This window comes from Chiloscyllium punctatum, chromosome 18, assembly GCF_047496795.1.
Source record: "Chiloscyllium punctatum isolate Juve2018m chromosome 18, sChiPun1.3, whole genome shotgun sequence".
NCBI classification, from domain to species: Eukaryota; Metazoa; Chordata; class Chondrichthyes; order Orectolobiformes; family Hemiscylliidae; genus Chiloscyllium; species Chiloscyllium punctatum.
Genome location: NC_092756.1, coordinates 71,638,672 through 71,665,744, shown reverse-complemented (window position 1 = coordinate 71,665,744; position 27,073 = coordinate 71,638,672). Strand labels below are relative to the sequence as shown.

Below are 27,073 nucleotides of genomic sequence, written 5' to 3'. Positions count from 1 at the left end.
GATGGGGGAACCCACCGCTGAGGAACACAGGACTGTTCTAAAAGGAACGGAACGCATCTTCCCAGCCGTCGATGGTGCTTTACCCTGCCGGTAATGAAGGACATCCCAGACGAAGCCCCCAAATATGAGAAATAAAACTCACAGTATAATAAATTTCAGTCCAAGTCAAAATCTGAAGCAGCGAATTTTATTGAAACCCTCTTGCAAGAAGGGGTGACCAGTGGGCACACACATTCAGGGATTGCTTTACAATTTATACAGTTTTAATTTTTGGTACTCCCCGTTTACCTCATAGGTCTTCATACCTATCAATCTCCCTTACTGTGTTCTGCCACTACCCAGCTGCACTCCGCCCTTATTACTTCCCCCCTTCTCCAAGTTGGCGACCCTCCCCTCTGAGTGCTGACATAAGGGAGATTTTGCTAAACTTGGATCTTGATGTTCTTTTCACGTTATCTGTTTGCTTGTAACATCTTCCATTGTTCATTGGTACATTCCATTCCTGAATATACATTTTAACAATGTGTCTTTTCTTGCCTAGTTTATGTGTTTCAGTTATCTCAGCTATTTTGCTGAGACTGTAAATTATTTAATCTATGATGAAAGAAATTATTTGCTAGAATAATTATGCACTAAAGTTAGTACCCAATTATCCACAATTATACACTAAAGTTAGTACTCAATTATACTTGTAGAAGTAACACTATTTTACCTATATTCCACACTGGGCAATTGGGATGACAATAAATATCCAGATACCATGAAGAAATATAAAAAGATTCATGATATAGACTCATACAATGCAGAAAAAAGAATCCAAATACATCCACCATCCTGTCATTTCCATGCAGCCTTACAAAAAAGAAATTTCCTGTCAATCATTTGTCTAATTCCCTTTCTGTTTTTGTCTGCCTCAGTTTAATAGCTGGGTTTATTATTCCAATCGACAACACAGCTCTACCTCAGTGTTTCCCCAGTATTGGCTGGAAACTTGATCCCTTTTTTTCCACGTATGGAGTCAGCTATTACGAGGGGGTGGTATTAAGGGGTGGTAGGTTTAGGACAGATGTTAGGGGTAGATTCTTTACTCAGCGAGTCGTGAGTTCATGGAATGCCCTGCCAGTAGCAGTGGTGGACTCTCCCTCTTTATGGGCATTTAAACGGGCATTGGATAGGCATATGGAGGATAATGGGCTAGTGTAGGTTAGGTGGGCTTGGATCGGCGCAACATCGAGGGCCAAAGGGCCTGTACTGCGCTGTATTGTTCTATGTTCTATGTTCTATTTCTGGAGTGGGACTCAAACACAAACCATTAATATGGATGGTGTGTGTGAGGTTTGTGCAGAATAAATACCCAGCAGACTAAGAAAGGGTTAAAGTGTGATCCTAGTTGGGTATCAGCTGTAGGGGGCAGTGTTGGTGGAGGTTTGTAGCTGGTTGTAGCGCTCCTTGTGGTTCTGAGGGAGCTGCTCCCTCCCGGTGACGTCAGCATCTGGTCAGACGCTCAGGGGCAAATGGCTGGGTGATCAGGTGACCCAAGTCAGGTGACCCACCGGGGACTCACCAGACCCGGAAGTTGCAAATTTATCCAGAAACTGCACTTCACAGGAACCATCAGGAGCCAGGTTGTATTATCCGTCTGAGTGAGCGGGCCTCCCCCCCCAGGGGAGGGGGAATCCAGTCCCCAACCCCCCCTCCCCCCCACACCCCAGGGGAGGGGGAATCCAGTCCCCAACCCCCCCTCCCCCCCACACCCCAGGGGAGGGGGAATCCAGTCCCCAACCCCCCCTCCCCCCCACACCCCAGGGGAGGGGGAATCCAGTCCCCAACCCCCCCTCCCCCCCACACCCCAGGGGGAGGGGGAATCCAGTCCCCAACCCCCCCTCCCCCCCACACCCCAGGGGAGGGGGAATCCACTCTCCTTCCCACCCCAGAGGGAGTGGCGATTTCTCAGATTGGTCAGATTTGGGGAGAAATTCTAAATCTGAGTCGACTGATTTAGGCCTTAGTTGCTCAGAAAGATGGGAATCTTTTTTTTGAGCAGCGAAGGGCTTGTGGGGGATTTAATCTGAGGAATACAAAGGGTTTAAATGGAGAAATTGTGAAGCTTTCTCAGTTGGCTGGAAGTTTGGGAGTTAGAGGACACAGAATTAAGGTTCTGGTCAAAAATATCAAATGCAACAATCAGAGAATGCTCTATTGAGGTTGGCGTCATTTGTGGAAAGGCTGTGGAAAAGGATACATGAGCAGCTTTCAACAGGAAACTGGATAAAGTCTGGGAGAGATCAAATGTACATGGGGAAAGGATTTTGATATTTATTGTCACATGTATTCAAGTACAAAAATACAGGAGTGGAGTGAAAAGTGTATAATGTTGCCACAGAAGGTACAAGTACCTAGGTACCGAATCTTAGGAACAAGGTAGAAAGAAAGAATAAAATTAAAAGTTAAACATTGCAGTAATTATTGTACAGTGACATTTCCTTTAGATTTAAATAGAAAATAAATAAATAAGACCTAAAGTTCAGACATTACAGGATTGAGGGGGTGAGTGTGATTGGAGAGCTCTTACAAAGAGCTACTACAGCCAGGGTGGGCCAAGTGGCCTCTTTCTATGCCAAGTTATCCTGTGCCGGTCTGACATGGTGTTTTCTGTTATTGATGCCACAGGTTGAAGGGATTTTATTGTTGGGGATGAAGATACTCCCAACATTCCTCGTGATAGTACTCTCCAGCTGTGGCCACTCATTGGACAATGGCCTAATGAGGACCCCGCCCATGGGATGGTTGGCATGGGAACGCTTTCGCTGTAACACGGACTGTGACAATGATCCTGAAAATTGCATCAGGTCAGAGGCGACAACTGGAATCGCGGAATAACGTTGAATCAAAACTGGAATCAAACTGGGCCCCATTGTCCCTGAAATTATCACAGGCAAACGCAATTCACTCATCACCATGTCTGTCATGACCAATCAGACACTTTCATCAAATATCTCCCCCACACCCACTGGCTCTCACTGAAGTACAGATCCCATATATATTGGCTCTCCCTGGGGTACAGGTCCCACAACACTGGCTCTCCCTGGGGTACTGATCTCATACACACTGGCCTGTCAATGGGGTACGGGTCCCTTACACACTGGCTCTCACTGGGGTACAGGTCCCGTATATACTGGCTCTCCCTGGGGTACGGATCTCATACACACTGGCTTGTCACTGGGGTATAGGTCCCAAACACACTGATTCTCACAGGGATACGGGGACTACACAAACTGACTCTCACTGGGTTATGAAAGTAAATGAGAAGACAGCTTCAAAACTACAATGGCCTTTGGCCATCCTACAGTCAGCATGGATTAGGCACCCTGGTGTTTAGAATGGCATTCAGATTTCAAGGTGATAGCATGCCTGCTGTCACACATCTCATACCTAGGACACTCAAAAGATACCAACTCTGCCCAGCTGCCTGTTGGGAGATAGTTTGTTGTCTGATAGCCCTGGGCCTTGTGCTGGAATTTGGATCTGGAGCTGGGTCCTGGACTAGGACATAGGGCACAGCACAAGGGCCAGGCCCCATCTTTCGGTGGCCTGCACTGGGACCAGTGGGCAAGGATTCTAACTTGTTGACTTTTTTGCCTCTGATTGCAAACAGTGAGCGCCTGTTTATGGACATGGCTGACCGTTTGGCAGAGGACGGTTGGAAGGAGCTTGGCTATCAGTATGTGAACATCGATGATTGTTGGGCAGCAAAAGAAAGGGACTCAGAAGGGCGGCTGGTGGCTGATCCCATCCGATTCCCCAGTGGAATCAAAGCTTTGGCTGAATACGTGAGTCTAGATTTTGCTCTTGTTTTATCCCATCCTCCCCCCAACTCTTTCTTTCTTCCTCTCATCTTTATCCTTTGATCCTGTCTGTACCACTCTAACCTCACCCCAGCTAGGGGAGAAGGGGTGTAAATGTAACTGTTAGATTTACAGTTGACTTGGATGTAGAATGAGTCAGACTAGGTTGGAAACTGATTGTGGTCTCAATATCCTTCTGCAAGGCATCATTCAGAGGTTTCTGCTGAAAGAGGAACATATTTGTTCTGCAATTGTTCATCGAGTGGGCAAGACTTTTCCTGTTCTTTCTAAGTGGTGATGGGGGAGGGATGGGGTGGCAATTATATTAGCTGGTGACTAACACACCACCCCTATGGGTCACTGGCCATCAGCTTGCGTCCGAAAATCTGCTACTTAAGACCTACAGCTGGGGGACTCTGGAGGTTGGAGAGGGGTGTTTAGAGGGTAGTTTTCAGAGACTTTCCCGTGCCCTTAATTGCCTCCAGATTAGACAAGTAGGACCTCAGTCTATAGCCACCTCTCTCATCCATTAGGAAGTGGGTGACTGGGGCGGTGCCAAGTTGTTGCCCTTAAGAAGCTATTAATAATTCACTTAAGGGCCTTAATGGGAAGTTGTGGCACTTTGTACAGGAAACCAGACCATACCAGTCTCCCTCGGTCTTTCTCTGCAGCTCTGGGGCTTAGGTTATGTCTAACTGTTTGACTTAATGTTCTGGTATAGAAATATACAGAATCTGCAACATTGGAATGGCCACTCTTCATTAGATTAGATTAGATTCCCTACAGTGTGGAAACAGGCCCTTCGGCCCAACAAGTCCACACCGACCCGCCGAAGCACAACCCACCCAGACCCATTCCCTTACATTTTACCCCTTCACCTAACACCAAGGGCAATTTAGCATGGCTAATTCACCCTGACCTGCACATCTTTGGACTGTGGGAGAAAACCGGAGCACCCGGAGGAAACCCACGCAGACACGGGGAGAACGTGCAAACTCCACACAGTCAGTCACCTGAGGCGGGAACTGAACCCAGGTCTCTGGCGCTGTGAGGCAGCAGTGCTAACCGCTTGACATGAACTTCCTCCTGCCTCTCTCCAACTCACCTTGCTTTTGAACTTAGAGACGTGTTTCTAAAGCCAAAAAAAAATATTTTCATTGAACAGCCTAATAAATTTGTCCTGCCATATTCCAACATTTGCATTCCAAGCGAAGGAAGGAACAAGAGCAGGTCAATCAACTCATTCCACCAGTCCCTCCTCACATAATGTGTGTCTGACTGGACGAGATACTAGAAGGCAATACGATTTGGGATATTGTACCCAGTACAGGATGGTGAAGGCTTTCGAAAGGGTGCAGCGAAGATTAATAAGAATAATTCCAAGTACACGGGAGTGCACTTATGTGGATAGATTGGCTACAAAGGGATTATTCTTGTTTGGAAAATGATTTGATTGAGGTTCTGAAACTCACAAGGGGTCAGAGTCATTAGGAGAAGTTGCTCTGACTGAAAAGATTAACAACCAGAGGATACCAATCTAAAATAAATGGTAAACTAAAGGCAGAAGAGGAAAAAAAATTTGCACAGAGGGATTAGGATCTGAAATACATGAGAATGCGGCAGATGGAGGGTCAATCCGGCATTTTTAATTAAATTGGATAATTATCTGAAGAGAACAAAAATTGTAAAGCTACAGGGAAAGGATAAGGAAGTGGAACTAGATGAGTTGCTCTTGCAGAAAGCCAGCACAGGTATGACTGGTTCCTGCACTGGGAGCTGCTGTTCACTTCTGCTTTTGCCTCATCACTGACCCTTCACCTCTTGACATAGCTTGACCCAAGTCACATGGATGGGCTAAAGCCGTTTCCTCTCTTACTGTTGAATGCAAGCCTCCAAGACTGAATAGCCTTCAGGCTTTTGGGGAGGGGAGAGGATTCCAGCCTCCATTTCCATCAGAGAATTTACCTGCTTTCTGTTTAAGGCTGCAGCTGGAATCCAACATGGCTGCCAATAAAACTCAGAGCAGGAGGAGGCCTTTGGTCCTGCTGAAGTGAATTGTGACTCTTTTGTATCAGAATGCAATTGACCCAATATGTTTCAGTAACTCTTGAAAACCCTTAAACAGCAAAACAAAAGACAAAAGGTTTCTGTCTTGTTTGACAGGTCCATGCAAAGGGCTTGAAGCTTGGTATTTATGGAGATCTGGGCACCTACACCTGTGGTGGCTATCCAGGCACCACACTGGACCAGATTGAGCTGGATGCTCACACCTTTGCTTCTTGGGGAGTGGACATGCTGAAGTTGGATGGCTGCTACTCCAATTCCTCTACCAAGGCTCTGGGTAAGAACATGAGCAACTGGCCTGGTTGGCATCACTGCATTGCATCAGAGCAAATTTCCCCAAACACCATCCCATGTGGCACAACGGGATTGGGGAATCTCTGCAGAAGTTATAGAATCAGAATGATTGCAAAGAAGGAGGCCATTCAGCCCAATGTTGTTGTACTAGCATCTTAGTGCTATCCAATTGGTCCTACCCCCTTCTTGGTAGTCTTCTGAATGTTTTCATCTGATATTTTCTCTTTTGTAAATGATTAGTAAATCTGCTTCCACCACCCATTCAGGTAACCCCTTCCAGATCATCATAGCTCCCCATATAAAAGTACGTTCTCATATCCTAACTGACCAGTACCTGGGGTATATCTTTTCCTATGCCATCTGATTACTACCACTCCTATCATTGCAAAAGTCTCTTCTTATTTACTGTATCATTATCATACATTGATGCAAAATAATCACAGTCTGATCAGTGCACTCAGTCCCATGAGCAGTGTTTCATAGACTCAAATAGCACAGAAACAGACCCTTCGATCCAACTCATATGCGCTGACCATGTTCCCAAATTAAACTAGTTCCACCTTGTCTGCATTTGGTCCATGTCCCTCGAAACCTTTCCTATTCATGTATTGATCCAAATGTCTTTTAATTGTTGTAACTGTATCTGCATCCACCACTTCCTCTGGCAGTTCATTCCACATACGAACCACACTGTGTAAAAATGTTGCCCTTCTCTTTTTTTAAAACTTTCTTCTCTCACCTTAAGAATAGTTTTGAACTTTCCCACCTTAGAGAAAATACCCTTGCCATTCATCTTATCTATGCCCCTCGTGATTTTATAAATCTCAAGAAGGTCACCCCTCAACCACCACCTCTCCAATGAAAAAAGTCCCAGCCTCTCCAGCCTATTTGTATAACTCGAACCCTCAATTCCTAGCAGCATCCTGGCAAATCTCTCCAATTGAACAATATCCTTCCTATAGCAGGGCGACCAGAGGAAGGCTCACCAACGTCTATACAGCCTCAACATGACGCCCCAACTCCTATACTCAAAGGTCTGGCAATAAAGGCGAGCGTGCTAAACGCCTTCTGAACCACCGGTGATGCAAATTTCAAAGACTTATGTACCTGAAGCCCCCTCTGTTCTACAACACTACCCAGAGCCCTATCATAAATTGTATAAATCCTGCCCTTATTTGTTTTACCAAAATGCAGAAATGTCCATCAGGAACCTTTGCTCCTGAGGTCATGGGTTCAAGCCCTTGCTCCAGTGATTGGAGCTGTCCTGAGAGTGAGATACTGAGGCCTTGTCTCTTCCCTTGGGTCCTTGGAAAAAACCCATGGCAGTATGTTGGAGCAACAGCAGTGGACTTCTGTCTAGAAGCTGGGGGCAATTTTTATGTTTTCAGTCAATGCCCCCCAAAAAAACACAGGTTTATGTGGTGATTATTTCATTGCTGTTTGTGGGAGCTTTCTGTAAACATGTTGGCTGCTATATAATGAGAATGCTAGTACTTCAGAATGTTAGGACACTTCATTAGATGTAAGGCACTTTGGGGCATTCTGAAATGCAGGTTGATAGACAAACACTGGAGACTGTAAATGAGTCAATAGGGAATTCAGAAGAAATGCCCTTTCTCAAAATATAACAGTGGCCAAGTTTGTAATTGACTTGTTAGATGGTACTGTTTACAGAGGAACCTCAGTTATCCAAAGGACACAGGTGGGGGGAGTATTCCTTTCAGTTAATTGAATTCCGGATAATTGATGCCAGATGACATAGTTTAGCCAAGCTTCTGGACTTTGCGAACTTGCCGGATAATCTGCAATTTGGATTATCGAATGCCAGATAATCGAGGTTCCTCTGTACATAGAATTGCAGTGCAAAATATTTACACAGTCACTTTGAATGTTAAATGTTGATGTTGAAGTGTGATCAAGATTCTAACACTCCATAGTGATTATTAACAGAGTTAAGTGTAATGTTTAGGTGATTCCTGGCACATATGTTGTGAATTTCCTTCTTTCTTCTCAAATTCAGCCAGTCCTTTAACTTTCCATCTGAGCTGTGGAGCGTTTGTTCAGAAGCACTTCCTTTCGCCCTTCAAGTTGTGTGTGTTTCTGATCCCTACAGCTTCCAGAGGGTGGGAGCTGGCAGAATTCTTCCAAACGTGCTGCAGAATTTCCAGCTTTGGCTCTCCCCTCGCCCAGCAATGCTGCCCTCAATTTCAGAGTCAGCAGGGTGTAATGAGATTCACACGATAGTGGCTGCTAATGAGAGCTTAGCAACCAGAGACAACATGGCAACTTGTCCACTTTTGTGGTCACTGCTCATTCCAGAATTCCTATCATAACTCCACCCACCCCCCTCTTTAAAATCACCCTGCTGTGGTCAAGGATATGGTAATCCTCTCCCAACCTCACTTTCTTTGGATCAATACCTTTTGTCTTAGTGCTGCTCCCATCCCTGTGAAGTGACTTGGGGCATTTTTTCTTGCGTCTAGGAAGCGATTAGCTTTTCATCTGCAGATGGCATCGTACATATCGTATTGAAGCCTAAACTTCATTCACACTGGCCCTTGGAGCAGAAACTGCAGGTTAATCAACTTTGTCTAGCTCTCCCTCTGCAATGCTTGTGAAGCGGGAGGACACAGACAACTGGTGATGATGCCGCATGTGTGAGGGGGCTGTGGCAATCTGTGATAGGAGGAGTGTAAGCAGACTCTATTCTGGCCTTCAGGCTTCACTTATTTTCTGATGATACCTGTGCATACTCTGAGCTGCAGATGGTTGGATTTTTAAGTGTTCCTATTTGTCGTTTCTTTTTTGAACAGGCTATCCATTGATGTCAAAGGCTTTGAACGCCACAGGCCGTCCAATTGCTTTCTCGTGTAGCTGGCCAGCTTATGAAGGAGGTCTGCCCCCTGTGGTAAGGCTGCAGAACACAGTGTCCATTTTGCTCTCTAATAGACGGGGTGGTTTGTTCAGTTGGTTGGATGGCTGATTTGCAATGCGGAATGATGGAATGATGTGCGGTCTTCAGTTTCTGTACCAGTTACCATGAAGGTCCCACCTTCTCGACCTCATTCTTTTCCTGACATGTGGTGACCCTCCGGTTATACAGTTGTCTCTCTGTAATGAGAGAGATGAGTAATCCTCTGGGACTATGACAACTTTACCTGGAGTTGGTGTGGGGGGCGGGGGGGGGCACACCCTCCTGGATTCTGCAGATATTTGCCATGTTGTCTCTGGTTGCTAAGCTTTCATTAGCAGCCACTATCATGTGAATCTCATTACACCCTCCTGACTCTGAAATTGAGGGCAGCATTGCTGGGCGAGGGGAGAGCCAAAGCTGGAAATTCTGCAGCACGTTTGGAAGAATTCTGCCAGCTCCCGCCCTCTGGAAGCTGTAGGGATCAGAAACATAAATAACTTGAAGGGTGAAAGGAAGTGCTTCTCAATGAAAGCTCCACAGCTCAGATGCAGAGTTAAAGGACTGGCTGAACAGCAATCATAGCAGGAGCCATTCACACTGTTGAGTCTGTTTGACTTGCCCACTTAGCTTCTCACCTCAACTCTGTTCACCCACCTTTAATCTCTTACCCTTACCCAGCAAGAATCTACCTATCCCAGCTTTGAAATCTCTAGTTGATTTGCTTTAGTGAGAGACGGTTCCCAATTTCCAGCGACATTTATGAGGGAAAAGTGCTTCCTGAATTCAACTCTGCAATAGCCCCTGACTCATACTCGGATTATTCCATCCCCCAATCAAATCCTTTAATCATCTTAGACACCTTGATTTTATCACCATTCGGCCTTTTAACTTTGAACAATAATAAGTCTAAGTCAATGCAACCAACCCTCATAGTTTAAGCTTTGGAGCCATTGTATAATTTACAAACTGAAAAAATGCGGATGCTGGAAATCAGAAACAAAAGCAGAAGGTGCTTGAAAAGCTCAGCAGGTCAGGCAGCATCTGTGGAGAGAAATCACAGTTAACGTTGTGGGTCCAGTGACCTTTCCTCAAACACTGTTTAGTTCTGAAGAAGGGTCACTGGACCTGAGACATTAACTCTGATTTCTCTCCACAGATGCTGCCAGACCTGCTGAGCTTTTCCAACAACTTCTGTTTTTGTGCCATGGTATAACTTACCTGCATCTGATTCAGAGTGTTATTAGATTATATTCTCCTCAACAGTACTAATGGTCTTTAACCAAAGTTTTCTACAACTGAGGCGGAACCTCCCCCCCCCCCCCCCTCCCCCAACCCCCGTTATATTTCAGGCCCTGAGATAAAGGCCTGTACTCTATCTTTTAATGAAACACTTTGCGATATCTTGAAGTCGTGAAGGTGCTATAAAAATGCACTTCATTTTTGTTTTTGCTCCCTTTCGCTCCCACTCTCATTTACCAATTTACACCTTCCCCTCATGTTCCCTGTTTCTTATTCTCCCCTGCATGCCCTCATCGTCCAGCCTCCTCCGTTCATGAACATTGTCTTTATGCCGCAATGGCTGTTTGCAGGTGAACTACACATTGCTGGGAGAGATCTGCAACCTGTGGAGGAACTACGCTGACATTGACGACTCGTGGGAGAGCGTTCGAGGCATCGTTAACTGGTACTCGAGGCACCAGGACGTGCTGCAGCCCGTGGCTGGCCCAGGGAAGTGGAATGACCCTGACATGGTATCCTTGCCTTGGTCTGTGCCCCTCTCTGCCACACAATGGGAGACTTTCTGACATGCAGGGTTAGGCACGGCATGAATAGAGCTTGGTGTCAGCACTTGTACAAATTAGGAGCAGCAATAGAACATTTAGGCCCCAAAGCCTGCTATGCCATTCAGTAAGATCATGGCTGATAGCTCCCTACCTCCGCTCCCGCCAAACAAAATTTGGAAGTCCTTCTATAATTCCATTATATAGCGGCATGGTGGCTCAGTGGTTAGCACTGCTGCCTCACAGTGACAAGGACCCGGTTCAATTCCCGCCTCGGGTGACTGTCTGTGTGGAGTTTGCTCATGCTTTCCATGTCTGCGTGGATTTCCTCCTGTTCCCTCCCACAATCCAAAGATGTGCAGGTCAGGTGAATAGGCCATGCTAAATTACCTATTGTGTTAGGTGCATTAGTCAGGGGTAAATGTAGGGGAATAGGTCTGGGTGGATTACTCTTCGGAGGGTCGGTGTGGACTTGGTGGGCCAAATAGTCTGTTTCCATACTGAAGGGAATCTAATCTAATCTGTATTTACTGCGTCCACTTCCATTCAGAAGGTTGTAGGTTCAAGTCCCACTCCACAGACTTGAGCCGCTACTCCAGACTGACAGTCTTAATGCTGCACTGAGGGAGTGCTGCACTGTCAGAAGAGATGCTTTTCAAAAGTGATGTTAAACCAAGGATTTCTACCCCCGTGAATTGCATGTGAAGGATCCCATGGTATTATTCACAAAGAGTAGGGAAGTTGTACCTTGTGACCTAAATGATTTTACCCCTTGATAAACACTAGTAGAATTAGGTTTTCTGGTCGTTGCAGTTCATAGGATCTTGCTGTGTTCATAAATTAGTCATGTTCCAAATGAGACTATTCTTCCAAAGTATTCATGGTCTCCAAGCCTTTGCAATGTTGCAAGAGACAGGAGCTGCCAGTCCCTCTGACAGGAAGGGGAAAGGGGCCAGTAATGGGGCTGAAAACAACCTGGTATTTCTCTTAAAGAGTTGGTAGGCTGTCGTTTTGGTGTTTTTCTTCCTGGTTTCTAACATTGATTCTACCCTTTTCAAATGTCACTTTCCGAAACTAAACCAGATTGTTTGTAATCTTGACATCTTAATTGAGCTAGCTGAGCTTTAATCCACTCTCCATTGCCAACGTTGCCTACTTCCATCTCCCTAACATGACCCTACACTGTCACTTCCCCAGTTCACCAGCTGCTGAATCCCTGGACCCTCCATACTTGGCAATTCTGGTGTGACCAACCTCTGACCCTTTGCAAACATCAGCTCATCCATGCCTCTACAACTGTCGCCTGACTAGCACTGTTCACCTGTATCACTCCTCAGCGTGTTCACTGGCATTTACTCCTGACACCTTTAGTGCTTCGAATTCTCGTCCTCGTTTTCAAATTTTTCACCCTCCCTCCCATCCAGCCCTGCAGCCTTCCAGCTTTGGCCGTCTTGCACATCCTAATTCCCATCTCTCCGACACTGGTGCTCAGTATCCACATCTGTTTGGAGGTTGTGTGTGTGGCATTCAATGTGCTGATGAAATGACTTCTTGTTCTGGAAACCATTGCTGTGCATGGATTTGGGAGGAAAATCAAATTCGGGGGAACGTAGCTCGTGGGTGTGTCTTCAGCTGCCCAGGCCACGAACTCACTCACATGTAGGGTCATGTTAGGGAGATGGAAGTAGGCAACATTGGCAATGGAGAGTGGATTAAAGCTCAGCTAGCTCAATTAGGATGTCAAAATTACAAAAAATCTGGTTTAGTTTCAGATAGTGACATTTGAAAAGGGTAGAATCAATGTTAAAAACCAGGAAGAAAGATACCAAAATGACAGCCTACCAACTCTTTAAGAGAAATACCTGGTCGTTTTATGGGTGGCACAGTGGTTAGCACTGCTGCCTCACAGCGCCAGAGACCCGGGTTCAATTCCTGCCTCAGGCGACTGTGTGGAGTTTGCACATTCTCCCCGTGTCTGCGTGGGTTTCCTCCGGGTGCTCTGGTTTCCTCCCACAGCCCAAAGATGTGCAGGTCAGGTGAATTGGCCATGCTAAATTGCCTGTAGTGTTAGGTAAGGGGTAAATGTAGGGGTATGGGTGGGTTACGCTTCTGCGGGTCGGTGTGGACTTGTTGGGCCAAAGGGCCTGTTTCCACACTGTAATGTAATGTAATCTAAACATCTCCAATTTTCCACCTGTCTTTCGTCGTCTTTGAGACGCTCCTAAGGCTGATATTACCTGATCTAGTATTGTTGTCAAATTCATAGAATTATACAGTAGAGGAGAGGTTTATACCCCCCTCACCCACCACCCCCCCCCCCCCAAACAATATAATACTTCCTACACTCATCCCATTTTCCATACGAGACCCATAGCTTCAAATGTTATGATATCTCAAGTGCTTATTAAAGGTTGTGAGGTTTCTTGTCCCAACTACCCTCCCAGGAGCACATTCCACACCCCCACCACACTCGGGGTGAAACAATTTTCCCTCAAATTCCCTCTAAACCCCCTGTCTTTCATCATGGAAGTGAGTCCCCTTGTTATTGACCCTTCAACTGAGGGAATTTCTGTCCACCCTACCCATATCCCTCATTATCTTATATACCTCAGGACCCCCCACTCAAACTACTTTGCTCCAAAGAAAATAATCTGAGCTTATCCAGCTTCTTTTCAGAGCTGAAATGCTTCATCCCAGGCAACATCCTGCTGAATCGTCTCTGCACCCCCTCCAGTGCAATCATAGGGTGGTGACCAGTACTCCAACCACAGCCTAAACCAAAGTTCTGTACAGCTCCAACATGACCACCCTGTTGTTATAACCAGTGTCTTGACTGATAAAGGCAAGAGTCTCATATGCCTCCTTAACTACCCTTTCCAGCCACCTTCAGGGATCTGTGCACAAGCACCCCAAAATGCCTCTGCTCCTCTGAGCTTCCTGGTTGAAATAACTCCACTGAGGCCACCCTATGTTTACCCAATGAGCGTTCTTAACACTGATCCAGCTTCCTCGGAGCCAGGTCTCAGAGTGAGCAGAACCTCTGACGCTCCTGTTTTTTTTCTCTTTTTTTTTCCTTCTCTTTCTTTTTTTAAAATAAATTTAACCCCCACACTACTGCCTAACTGCGGTAGTGCTTATTTTTTCCCCAGCACCCATGGTGTGTGTGTGTGTGTGTGCAGGTGTGAGACACAGTGAAAGACAACAAGTGTATCAATCTTTATTTGAATTCCACCACCAGGAAGCAAAGAAACGCCCGAGTGGCCAGTGACAAGCTGTGCCCTTCACATCAAAGGGTAATGCTGTGTGATCAAACAGCGAAGGGGAGGGTAGGGACTAAATCAAAATAGAGTTGGAGGGGGAGACACTCCGGTTTTTTTTTCTTTTTTTTTGTTTTTTTTTTGCTGTGTGATCAAAAACACTCCTGCTTATTTTTATTTTTCCTTTTTTCTCTTTTTTTTTAACCCCCACACTACCGCCTAAGTGCAGTAGTGCTTATTTTTTCCCCAGCACCCATGGTGTGTGTGTGTGCGCAGGTGTAAAACACAGTGAAGGACACAAAGTGCACCAATCTTTATTCAATTGCCACCACCAGGAAGATAGGAAAAACACCCGAGTGGCCGGTGACAAGCAGTGTCCTTTTGAGAGAGCAATACTCCTCTCCTGCTTATATATTTTTTTCTTTCTTTTTTTTCTTCTTTTTTTTTTACATAAGCTCCTAGTTTATTTTGTTTTTGTTTTTTACAGTGAAGGACACAAAGTGCACCAATCTTTATTCAATTTTCACCACCAGGAAGATAGGAAAGACACCCGAGTGGCCAGTGACAAGCACTGCCCTTCACATCAAAGGGTAATGCTGTGTGATCAAACAGCGAAGGGGAGGGTAGGGACTAAATCAAAATAGAGTTGGAGGGGGAGACACTCCTGTTTTTACCTGTCAGCCAGGGCTCCCTAATTGGACCAGATTAACAACCCTAATCAGGATACCTATTTCTGAGGTCTACCTGGCTGACCTCATTATAATCACTATATTAGTGTCCTGCAATTCGTTGAGTACTCCCTTGCCTTCAAATGGTGATTGGTTTACATTACTGCAAAGTGCCTTGGGATAGTTTACTCAGTTAAAGGTTTTTTTTTAAAAAGGGTGCTATATGAATGCAGGTTATATTTGTTGCATTGTTAGTCACAGTGGTGTACTATCTCCAATTCTCTTATGCACCTTTTTTGATATTTCTTTCCTCTAGTTAATTATCGGGAACTTCGGCCTGAGTTATGAGCAGTCTAAGTCCCAGATGGCTCTCTGGGCCATTCTCGCTGCTCCCCTCTTTATGTCTAATGATTTGCGGGCGATCACCTTGAAGGAAGCTTCCATCCTACAGAACAAGCTGCTAATCAGGATTAGCCAGGATCCACTGGGAGTGCAGGGCCAAATGCTACTGAAGGTGAGTGGCAGGAAGGAATGGAACAGCAAGGAGCTGCTGTGCTTTGAGGTGGATTGGGCCCAGTACCAAAGTACGTGATGAGAATGAAGGATTATGGGATATCCATGTTGCCAAGAAAGAAAAATCACCTGTTAAGGCGCAAGGACCGAATAGCCTCATGTCATTTCCATCTCTCATAAGATAGGTCAAGTTATTCGAAGTTAGGTCAAGTTGAGAACGATTAAAATTGGCATGTGTGGATTAGCGTGTACTATCTCTTACTGGTTAACAGTGACGATGGAGTTCACAGTCCTGGCAGGAGATTGGCACAATCCTGGTCAAACATGGTTGGGTACACCCTGAGAATGGAACAGCCAATGTGAAAGAGGTGTGGAACAAGGGAATGAGTGATTGGATCGGGTTCAGAAATCGGGCATTCACTAACTGTTACATTGGCACAATTACCTGGATCTTTCGGGAATGGGGCATTTCACATTGGAACCAATTTTCAAGGTTTGTTCCTGCCAAGGTGTGAAGCTCGAAAATGTTTTGTGCTGGGAGTGTGAGCCAGTTGCAAAACAGTAAGGATAAAAGGACGTCTGAGATCAACAGCATATCTCACTAACCAGTAAGCTAATAAATAAACAGAGGAGGATAAATTAGAGACAAATTAGGAAATTCATGCAAAAGAATTTAAACTTAAATTTCATTCTTGCAGGTAGTCAATAGTTGGTGATTTTTGGTGATGTTGCAGCGAAACCTCCTAATGAAGATATTAGGGAATCCTTATGTTGTTATTTAATGACACATTCTGTGTACAGTCTGTACACTGTCATTGATTAATCATTAATCTCTGATCAAAGCTGGTAGGTATCTGATTGCTGCTTAGTCACCTGGAACTTTATTTTCCATCCAGGACTGATTTTTAAAAAAAATTCTTTCTGGGGTAGAAAGAATAAGAAAGAGGTTTAAGAGAGAAAAGGTCAGAACAGAAACAGTAAAATGTAAAATTGACATTTTAAATTGCTGTATCTCCAGGTTCAGTCTTGAACATGTCCTTAAGACATTGGAGCACAATTTAGGCCATTTTGCCCATCGTCTGCTCCACCATTCAAACATGGCTGATACGTTGCTCAATTCTGCCTTCTTCCTGTAACCTTTGACCCCCCCCCCTTTTCCTAATCAAGTGGCTATCTGTCTCTAGTTTAACCACACTTAATGATTTGGCCTCCACTGCCCTCTGCAGCAGTGAGCCCTACAAATTCACCACCCACTGGCTGAAGAACTAACTCCTCATCTCCCTTCACTCTGAGGCTGTGCCCTCAGGTCCTAGTGTCTCTTACCAGTGGAAACATCATCTTCGCATTCACTCTATCCAGGCCTTTCAATACTCTCTAAGTTTCAATGAGATCCCCTCTCCTTCTAAACTCCATCGTGTACAGGCCCAGAGTCCTCAACTACTGCTCATATGACAAGCCCACCTTCCCCAGGATCATTCCTGTAAACCTCCTCTGGACCCCCTGCAACGCCAGCACATCCCTCCTTAGATATGGACCCCCAAAACTGTTCACAATATTCCAAATGCTGCCTGACTAGAGCCTAATGCAGCCTCAGCAGTACACCTCCACTCTTATATTCTAGCCCTCTTGAAACGCATGCTGACTTGCATTTGCCTTCCCATGTTAATTTTTAAGATAAACCAGGATTTGAAGTCCCTTTGAGCTTCAGATTTCTGAAGCCTTTCCACATTTAGAAAATAATTCTTCCTTATGATGAACTTCTGCTGAGCCTCCTGAATTACCCCCAGAAATTCCTGCAACAGCTGCTCCATTGTCTCCCTGCTAGGTTTCCCTTCCAACCAACTCTGGTCATCTCCTTCCTTATGTCTTTGTAGTTATCTTTACTCAGTTGTGATATCATTTTATCTGATTCAAGCTTCTCCCGCTCAGAATCCACCCTGAAGTTTATCATACTATGGTCGCTGACCCCGAGGTGTTCCTACACTGAAGCTCCTTCATCATGTCTGCCTCATTACACATCACTAAATCCAGAATTGCCTCTTCCCTAGTGGGCTCCACAAGTTTCTTTCATAAATTCTTGTGATCTGCTACCAACCTGATTTTGCCAGTCCACCTGCATATTGAAGATTATTGCAGTTATGCCTTTCTTTCATGCCTTTTCTATCCCCTGATTTTTGTTTTTGTTTCCCACATCCTGCCTATTGCCAGGAGGCCTGTACATAACTCCCATCTGGGCCATTTTACCTTTTGTGTTCCTCAACTCTACTCACACAGGTTCTACGCCCTCCTACTCTATATCGCTTCTGCTCTTGATTTAATTTCATTTTGTCCTAACAAGCCAGCCCCATCCACCTCTGCCTATCCTATTGATAGGACGTGTATCCTTGGATATTTAGTTCCCAGCCCTTATTGCCATGTGTCTGTGATACCCACAACATCAATTTCAATTTGTGTTACAAGCTCATTTACCTCATTTTGTATACTGGGTACATTTAAGTACAATACCCTCAGTCTTGTGATCCCTTGTCATAGTTGTCCCCTTATGATTAGGTTAGATTCGATTCCCTACAGTATGGAAACAGGCCCTTCGGCCCAACAAGTCCACACCAACCCTCCGAAGAGTAACCCACCCAGACCCATTCCCCTACCCTATATTTACCCCTGACTAATGCACCTAACACTATGGGCATTTTAGCATGACCAATTCTCCTCACCTGCACATCTTTGGACTGTGGGAGGAAACTGGAGCACCTGGAGGAAACCCCCATGCAGACACGGGGCGAATGTGCAAACTCCACACAGGCAGTTGCCCAAAGCTGTAACTGATTCTGTGAGGCAGCAGTACTAACCACTGAGCCACTGTGCCACCCCAACCATCTGTTGTATCTGAAGTTAGATTCCTAACCCCTTCCATACTATGTCCTATTTCTTCTTCTGGATTCTTTGATATCCTCTGCTGAGCCCTCCCAACCTTTTAAATTTTTCCATAACTTTCCATGCAACTGAATCCAACCTGCACTATTTCGTCCACAGGCATGACATTAGCACCTTTGTGTACATGTGCTTTTTCCCATTATGTATGTGCCAAAGGTATATCCTGCTTTAACATGAAAATCCCGGAGTCTTTTTTTTTTTGGATATTACGTTAGCAAGATTCAAATCCATGGCTGATCCAACTGTTCAATCTTAATCTCCTGCCCTTTCTCCCTTCAACAAAAATATCGATGATTTTAATCAGCCCATTCGAGTAGCACAAACAATAATCCATATGTTCGATTTGATAATTGTTAGTGATAAGTTACAGTACACAAACCATACAAGATGTGCCGTTAAATAATGGAATAGAGATTTCTTAAATGCACGAGGAGTGTGCTGTCACCAAAAAATCTCCAACAACAATTGATTATCCGAAGGAATGAAAACTAATGTTCTAAATTGATGTCCTTCTGGGCTGGAAAAGCTGACTAGCAATCGTTAATCAGGTATATGAATAGGAAGGGTTTGGAGGGATATGGGCTGGCAGGTGGGACTAGATTGAGTTGGGATATCTGGTCGGCATGGACAAGTTGGACCGAAGGGTCTGCTTCTGTGCTGTACATGTCTAGGATCTATGACTATATCCATACTGTTAGAAGGTATTTACACTGTTAAACTCAGAAGTTAAATCTGTTTTTGATAGCCAATTTATGAATGGATACAACCAGTTTGTTGAGGCTAAGAATGAGATGCTGATCGTGCAATGCAAACGCAGGACAATGAAAACAGCACAAATCAAAATTTGGAACATGACTGTGGATTTTCACATCGATAATTGTTAACTTGCCACTATTTTTGCAGCAAGTTGCGGCCAACCAGTTTTCAATTGTTATTGTTTTACCCATTCCCCTCCCTCACCCCAGGGTAAGAATAATATCGAAGTCTGGATGCGACAGCTTTCCTCATCAACTATGGCACTGGCTTTCTTCAGTCAGCGCACTGACATGCCTTATCACTACACGACGTCTCTTGGCCAGCTCAACATCACTGCCCCTCAGCTGTTCTCGGTGAGTATGGTTTGCCTTTTGTGGTTTGAACAGGATATTACTGAAGCAAAACAGCTTCATGAGCATAATGGAGAGGTCAGAACTCTCAGGGACCTTTGAACAGGCTGAGGCTTTTTTCCCCAGGTAAAGTCAGACCTGAGAACTTTGTTTTAAAATTATGAATGGAGGCATGGTGCCTCAGTGCTGCCTCACAGCGCCAAGGACCCAGGTTTGATTCCAGTCTCGGGTGGCTGTGTCTGTGTGGAGTTTGCACATCATCTCCGTGTCTGCGGGGTTTCCTCCGGGTGCTCCGGTTTCCTCCCAATGGCCAGAGATGTGTAGTGTAGGTGGATTGGCCATGCTAACTTGCCGAGTAGTGTCCAGGGATGTGTAAGCTTGTGGGATTAGTTATGGTAAATGACGAGTCTGACTGGAATGCTGTTCAGAGGGGTTGGTGTAAACCTGATGGGCCAAGTGGCCTCTATCTGCACTGCAGGAATTCTATTAATGGATTTGACAGCTGGGAGGATGCAGAGAGGGAATTCCCTGGATTTCAGGAGAAACTTCGTTGCCCAGAGCAGTCCAAATGTGGGACATTTTCCCCACGGGGTTGATACAAACAATATGGATAAGTTTACTGAGAGATTGTGTAAACAGATAAAGGAGGTGGGAATAGAAATATACTGACAGGGTGCAATGAAGGGAGTCAGAGCCTGATCACTGGCTCTGAATGATAGAGTGCTGTAGGTTTGATGAAATTCGGGTGCTGCAAGCCCCTGCCAGGTTGAATTTGGAGAATCTGCATCTGAACTCTCCTCCGGGACATCAGTGATGTTTTACCCGACATCTTTTCCTCAGGTAGCAAGAAAACGACAGAGCTGTCTCCCCACTTCCATATTTACAATGGGTGCTATTTAAACCCAGCAGTCTGTAGTGCTCCCACTGGCTGGAGTCTGTCGTTACATTGGCTACTTCAATTAGAATTGCAGATATGGAAATCCAAGCTGCACATACAAACCCAAGAATAATGTTTGTGTGTATCTTTAAAATGAAACAGTCTCACTCAATGACTGACTGGGGAAGAGAGTTCCATAAAATCATAGTACCCTGAGTGAAATAAATTATCTTCATCTCTGTCTTAAATGGGAGCTCCTTTCTTTTTAAATTGTATTTCCTAGATCAAGTTTTCCCCAGAAGGGGGACTCATTCTCTCAATGTACACCTCCAGGATGTTCTGTGTTTCAATAAGATCACCTCTCATTTTTCTAAATTCTTACATGCCCAACTTTTCCTCATAAGGTAATACCCTCATCTCAGGAATAAGCCAAACTCATCTCTGTTGATCTTATTCCAATGTAAGATTTACACTCTCATTCTATTTGTAAAACATTCTTTGCCCGGCAGGAAGTCGGTGAACAGTTTTGAGTTGTGAGAGAGTACTGCCTCTTATGTGCTCTGTCTTGGTCCTTTTGTTTTTTTCTGGATTTAGATGCAGGATGTTTATTCAGGGTGGGTCCTGCACCAGCTGGAGATCGACACCGAGTTCACTGTCACCATCAATCCCAGTGGAGTCGTGATGCTGTTTGTGTATCCGGAGATGCAAATAGTACAGGATTGGGACAAGAGAAGGCCGGAATTCAGCCCCTTGAAACTGTGAAGAGGTCTTCGTTACCTTTAGCAACAGCTATAGACTTTATTTTTCTCAGGCACGTTGACACAATGAATGTCTGTTTTATTCTCAAATTGAAAGCTCAGTCATGCAAGAAGGGTATACCCAATGCCTTCTCTTTTCAGAGTTTTGTGGGCGTTATTTTGTACTTTTACACCCAATTTAGTTTACTGTGCTTTGTGGATGATGGGATGCCTGGAATTTGAGGGACTAAAGCAGCAGCTAGTCGCTCTGTGGTTTGTCATGTGGCTCAATTCTTGCTCCCGGGTCAGAGTCTATTTGGGTGTATTTAGTCACTGAATCTTGCTGAGAGTCGCTAATCACGTTTTAACCTTGGGCAGGGTGGAGTTGATGTGAGCACTGGTGACAGGCAGTCCTGCTGTTTTTAACCTCTCGGCCTGTTTTCAGCCATGGGAGGGAGTAGAGAACAACTGTTTTGGGATTGGGAGGATGAAGTTTGTGAAACTGAGGGCAGCTCAAACAGAGCTGTTAATCAGACAGCTGCAGGGAACAGAAAGAGTGGGGCAGTTGGTATCGATGAAAATGATGAAGATCATCTATTTTCTCCGTAATTTTATCCCTTTTCACTGCCACTGAAACACTGATTCAAGCCTCTCTAGATTTTACTATTCAAACATACTCCTTCTGGCCTCTTGCCATTCACCCTGTGCAAATTTCAGCCTTTCCAAAACTTCACGGCCTGCATCCCAACTTGCACAAGTCCTGCTCACCTGTCACCCCTCTGCTCACTAACCTGTGTTGGTCTTGTGCTGGCAACACCTTGACTTTAAAATATCTATCCTCTACTTCAAATCCCTTCATGATCCCAACCCCTGTAACATCCTCTAGCTTTCCAGATTCCTGTGGTCCTCCAATACCAGCCTCATAGAATCAAACAGCATGGAAATCGACCCTTTGGACCAACCAATCCCTATTGGCCATAATTCCAAACTAAACCAGTCCCATCTGCCTGCTCTTGGCCTATACTCCTCCAAACATTTCTTTTTCATATACTTGCCTAAATGTCTTTTAAACATTGTAACTGTATCTGCATCCAACACTCCCTCAAGAAGTACATTTCACACACAGTCATAGAGATGTACAGCAGGGAAACAGACCCTTTGGTCCAACCCGTCCATGCCGACCAGATATCCCAACCCAATCTAGTCCCACCTGCTAGCATCCAGCCCATATCCCTCCAAACCCTTCCTATTCATATACCCTTCCAAATTCCCTTTTTTTTTCTCCTCTCACCGTAAAAATGTGCCCCCTCGTCTTGAAACTGCCCACCTTTCGGGAAAGGATACCTGCCTTTCTCTTTATCTTTACCTCTCATAATTTTATAAATCTCTATAAGGTCACCCATCAAGCTCCCATGCTCCAGTGGAAAAAGTCCCAGCTTATCCAGCCTCTCCTTATAACTCAAAAGCCTCTCTTCCCTTCCCTTCCCAGTGCTGAAGGCCATTCCTTCAGCTGTCCTGGCAGTGATCCGTCTTCAAATTCTTCCTAAGTCTGTCGTGTGCTCTACTTTATTAAGACCCTCCTTAAAACCAGGGTCTCTGATCAAAGGGGTCTCCTCCTTTCCATGTGTTGAGTTTGATTTGACAGCCCTCTGTGGAAAATTAAATACATAAGCGATACAAAATGTTTCCTATTCATTGAAGATCAGTCCAGACCCATCGAGCGGAGAGTTCCAACTTTCATTCTCCTCCCTCCCCCCCCCCCCCCCAGTTATATGGGGAAATATTTCTTGCCTTCACGGGTGGGTCAAGCTCCCCAGAGCCAGGGGTTTTAGTTTTTCAGCAGCACTTGCTGCTGGAGTCTTGAAGCTAGATGTGAAAGCTGTTCTCCCCCCCACTCTGTTACAGTTAAAAGCTGGGGTTCTCTTTCTGCTGCTGGAATTGCATCCAAAATGCAATGCCTGGCACTTGCCTTTAAAACAAGAAAAAGTGAGTGTCTAGGCTCATCTTAATATATTTTGAGGGGGTTAGATCTAGTCCATAACAAAGGTCCATCTTCTCTTCCTTCACTCCCTAGCTAGCAGACATGGCTTCTCTCTAGCGACCTTGTCACTTCTCTGTGGGTGGCACTGTGGCTCAGTGGTTAGCGCTGCGGCCTCAAAGCACTAGGTTCGATTCCAGCTTTGGGCCACTGTCTGTGTGGAGTTTGCACATTCTCCCCGTGTCTGTGTGAATTTCCTCCAGGTGCTCTGGTTTCCTCCCACAGTCCAAAGATGTGCAGGTCAGGGTGAATTGGCCATGCTAAATTGCCTGTAGTGTTAGGTGCATCAGTCAGAGGGACATGGTTCTGGGTGGGTTACTCTTCGGAGGGTCGGTGTGGACCGGTTGGGCTGAAGGGCCTGTTTCCACACTGTAGGGAATCTTAAAAAAAAATCAAATCACTCCTCACCCTCCCTATATTGATGATGGCGAAGTGCTGAGAAAGGGGGATTGGAAGGGAAGCCGAATTGTTTTGCTTTTATGTTGAAATGTTTTATATTTCCTGTTTGTTATAAACTGAATCAACAATTCTCAAGCAGGTTGCTTCTACTTTGATTTTTGTACTAAATCTTTATCAGAATTCTTCCATTGTATTTTCTTCAAAAGTTCAAATAAACAATGATGTTCAGTTTGAACTTTTGTTGTAACAGATTCTGTCATGGATTTGGTGATGTCTGTGGTACAGTATTGGGGTAGTGCCAATAGCATCCCTGCCTCAGAACTAGTAGATCTGGGTTCAAGTCCCACTTGCTCCAGAGATACCAATGTCTCTGAACTGGTTGATCAGAAAAATCTGGGACAAGGGTAGGGTGTGGACCAGACCTGCTGTACTGAGAGCATCCCACTTCAGGTTTTTAGCCGTGGTTAAGAGTCATCATTCACTCTCATATGATCAACTTCTGTTTCAACTTCAATATAAACTTTGCTCAGTTTTTGGTGAACACCCAGCCTTCCATTTCTAGAAGCTTCAGGTAATCTGTCCTGACTGTGAAAGACAAAGCATTGGCCCATTTCCTGAAGACGCCCTGACCTCACTCTTGTCTCGATTTAGATTAGATTCCCTACAGTGTGGAAACAGGCCCTTCGGCCCAACCAGTCCACACCGACCTTCTGAAGAGTAACCCACCCAGACCCGTTTTCCTCTAACTAATGCACCTAACCCTATGGGAAATGTAGCATGGCCAATTCACCTGACCTGCACATCTTTGGACTATGGGAGGAAACCGGAGCACCCAGAGGAAACCCACGCAGACACGGGGAGAATGTGCAAACTCCACACAGAGAGTCACCCGAGGCTTGAGTCGAACCTGGGACCCTGCTGCTGTGAGGCAACAGTGCTAAGCACTGAGCCACCGTGCCGCCCAATACCAGGTTTATCTCATGAGTCTGAGCAAAGGACAGTGACGTTGCTCATGTAGAAGAGGCTCTGAACCAAGTTTCTTAGCTACCTGCAGAAGTCACCCCCCCCCCCGCCCACTTAATGTACACAGCAAAGGATTCTATGTAACACACAAACAGGGCAGGGGTGACAGGGCAGCCCTTCCTAACTCCATTAATTGAAGCTGCATGCTAAGACCATTAGGACACAGGAGCATAAATTAGGCCATTCAGCCCGAGTCTGCTCCACAATTCAATCATGGCTGATATGTTTATCAACCCCATTTTCTTGCTTTCTCCTGTAACCCTTGATCGCCTTTACAATCCAGAACCTATCTATCTCCAAATTAAATCTACTCAATGACCTGGCCTTCACAGCCCTCTCTGGCAATGAATTCCATAGACTCCCCACTCTCAGGCTAAAGAAGTTTCTCCTTCTCTCCATTCTATAAGGTGTTCCCTTTACTCTCAGGCTGTGCCCTCGGGGCCTAGTCTCTCCTACCAATGGAAACATCTTCCCAACATCTACTCTGTCCAGGCCATTCAATATTCTGTATGTTTCAATTAGATCCCCGCCTCATCCTTCTAAACTTCAAGTCTCGACCCAGAATCTTCAAATGTTCCACTTTTCATTCCTGGGACCATTCCCATGACCACCTCTGAACACGCTCCAGGGTCAGTATATCTTTCCTGAGATATGTGGCCCAAAACTACGCACGATACTCCAAATGTGGTCTGACCAGATCCTTATGGAGTGTCTGGAGTACATACCTGCTTCTATATTCACGTCCTCTCAAAATAAATACCAACATTGCATTTGTCTTCCTAACTACTGACTCAATCTGCAAGTTTACCTTGAGAGAATCCTGGACTGAACTCTCAAGTCTCTTTGCATTTCAACCTTCTGAATTTTCTCCCCATTTAGAAAATAGTCCATGCCTCTCTTCTTCCTGCCAAAGTGCACGACCTTACACTTTCCCACATTGTATTCCATCTGTTAATTGTTTGCCCACTCCCCTAACCTGTCCAAATCCGTCTGCAGCCTCCCCACCACCTCAATGCTATCTGTCCCTCTAACTTCTCTTTGTATCATCCGCAAACTTAGCCAGCTTACCCTCAGTTCCTTCATCTAGATCGTTTATGTATAAAGTGAAACGTTTATACTGACACCCTTGCGGAACACCACTTGTCACCAGCTGCCATCCTGAGAAGGACCCTTTTATCCCCACTCTCTGCTTTCTGCCAGACAGCCAAGCTTCTATCACGCTAGCACTTTCCTCTGACACCATGGGCCCTTATCTTACTCCACAGCCTTCTGTGTGGCACCTTGTCAAAGGCCTTCTTGAAGTCCAGGTAGCTAACATCCATTGGCTCTCCTTGGTCTAACCTGTTACTTCCTCAAAGAATTCTAGCAGATTTGTCAGGCTTGACCTTACCTTGATGAAACCATGTTGACTTTGCCCTATTCTACTGTACACTTCCAAGTACAGAGAAACTTCATCCTTCACAACAAACTCCAAAATCTTACCCACAACCAAGGTTAGAGTAATCGGCCTGTAATTTTCTACCTTTTGCCTTACTCCCTTTTTAAACAGGAGTATCACGTTATCGATTTTCCAGTCCTCTGGGACTCTAGTGACTCCACTAGTTTATTAGCATTCTAGTGAATACTAGTCTCAGACCCAATCTTCTCCCCCTCAAACTATGTAAAATGCAATGATGTGGTCACTGCAACAGGTGCCTTTACTCTGAGGTCACTCATTAATCCTGTCACATTACACAATGCCAAGTCTAATAGCATAACCTGTTCTCTCTGGTTCATTCTAAAACATACTGTGCTGGGTTTGTATGTTCATATGCACTGATGCTTGTGTAAAGCACGCAAACTAAGCAGAAATATGTCATTTGGCCCCTTAGGTCGACACTGCCATGCAATAAGATCATGGCTGATCTGCATTTGTTTCACATTTCATGTTCTGATCTACTCCCATAACCTTAAGATTCCTGTTCAGTAACGGAATTAATCTACCTCTGTCTGAAAAATATTCAAACTCCACCTCAATCATCTTCTGAGACAGAGAATTCCAAATTCACATAATCCTCAGAGAAAATATTCTCTCTGTCCTAAAAGGGAGTGCTCTGATTATTTAGCAGTGACTAGTTGCGGGCTCACCTATGACAGGGAAGAATCATTTCCACAGCCATTTTGTCAACATCAGTCAGGATCTTATACACTTGTATCAAATCACTCCTCGCTCTTCCAATCTCCAGTGGAACCAAGCCTAGTCTGTGCAACCCGTAGGAATTCTGAAGAGTCACCTTTGTACAGTGAAAATAGGAATATTGCATTGAGGAAGACTCCGTGACCTTCAGGGACATAATGCAATATCTTGTGAGGAGAAGTTGGGTATGTACTTATCGGAGTTTAGAAGAACTGGTAGTGACCTTATTAAAACATACAAGATTCTTTAAGGGACTTCAAGGATAGATGCCGAAAGGTGGTGTCCCCTTATGGGAGAGTCTAGGACCAGAGGGCTTCATCTCAGAATAAGGGCATTGTACATTTAGGGCAGAGGTAAGGAGGAACCTCTTCTCAGAGAGTAGTGATTCCATTCACAGAGGGCTGCCAAGATTGAGCCATTAATTATATTCAAGGCTGAGATGAACAG

The 27,073-nt window shown here is 45.0% G+C and overlaps 1 protein-coding gene across 1 annotated transcript; it reads left to right on the top strand.

Moving 5' to 3' along the window:
- Positions 1-1,471: 1,471 nt before the first annotated feature.
- On the top strand, positions 1,472-23,662 carry LOC140489189 (alpha-N-acetylgalactosaminidase-like). The gene is made up of 9 exons (XM_072588460.1): positions 1,472-1,625; positions 2,671-2,849; positions 3,656-3,830; positions 6,009-6,186; positions 9,017-9,111; positions 10,707-10,868; positions 15,140-15,337; positions 19,236-19,379; positions 20,848-23,662. Exons 2-9 carry the CDS (start codon positions 2,695-2,697, stop codon positions 21,013-21,015), a joined length of 1,275 nt encoding a protein of 424 aa, XP_072444561.1. The 5' UTR covers positions 1,472-1,625; positions 2,671-2,694; the 3' UTR covers positions 21,016-23,662.
- Positions 23,663-27,073: the final 3,411 nt, after the last annotated feature.

Bases quoted from the DNA above. Each gene is read 5' to 3' on its own strand.
- LOC140489189 (XM_072588460.1), top strand. From the start codon at position 2,695: ATGAAGATACTCCCAACATTCCTCGTGATAGTACTCTCCAGCTGTGGC. The intron at 6,187-9,016 runs GTAAGAACATGA...TTTTTTGAACAG, and splicing joins TTCCTCTACCAAGGCTCTGG to GCTATCCATTGATGTCAAAG. The intron at 19,380-20,847 runs GTGAGTATGGTT...TTCTGGATTTAG, and splicing joins CTGCCCCTCAGCTGTTCTCG to ATGCAGGATGTTTATTCAGG.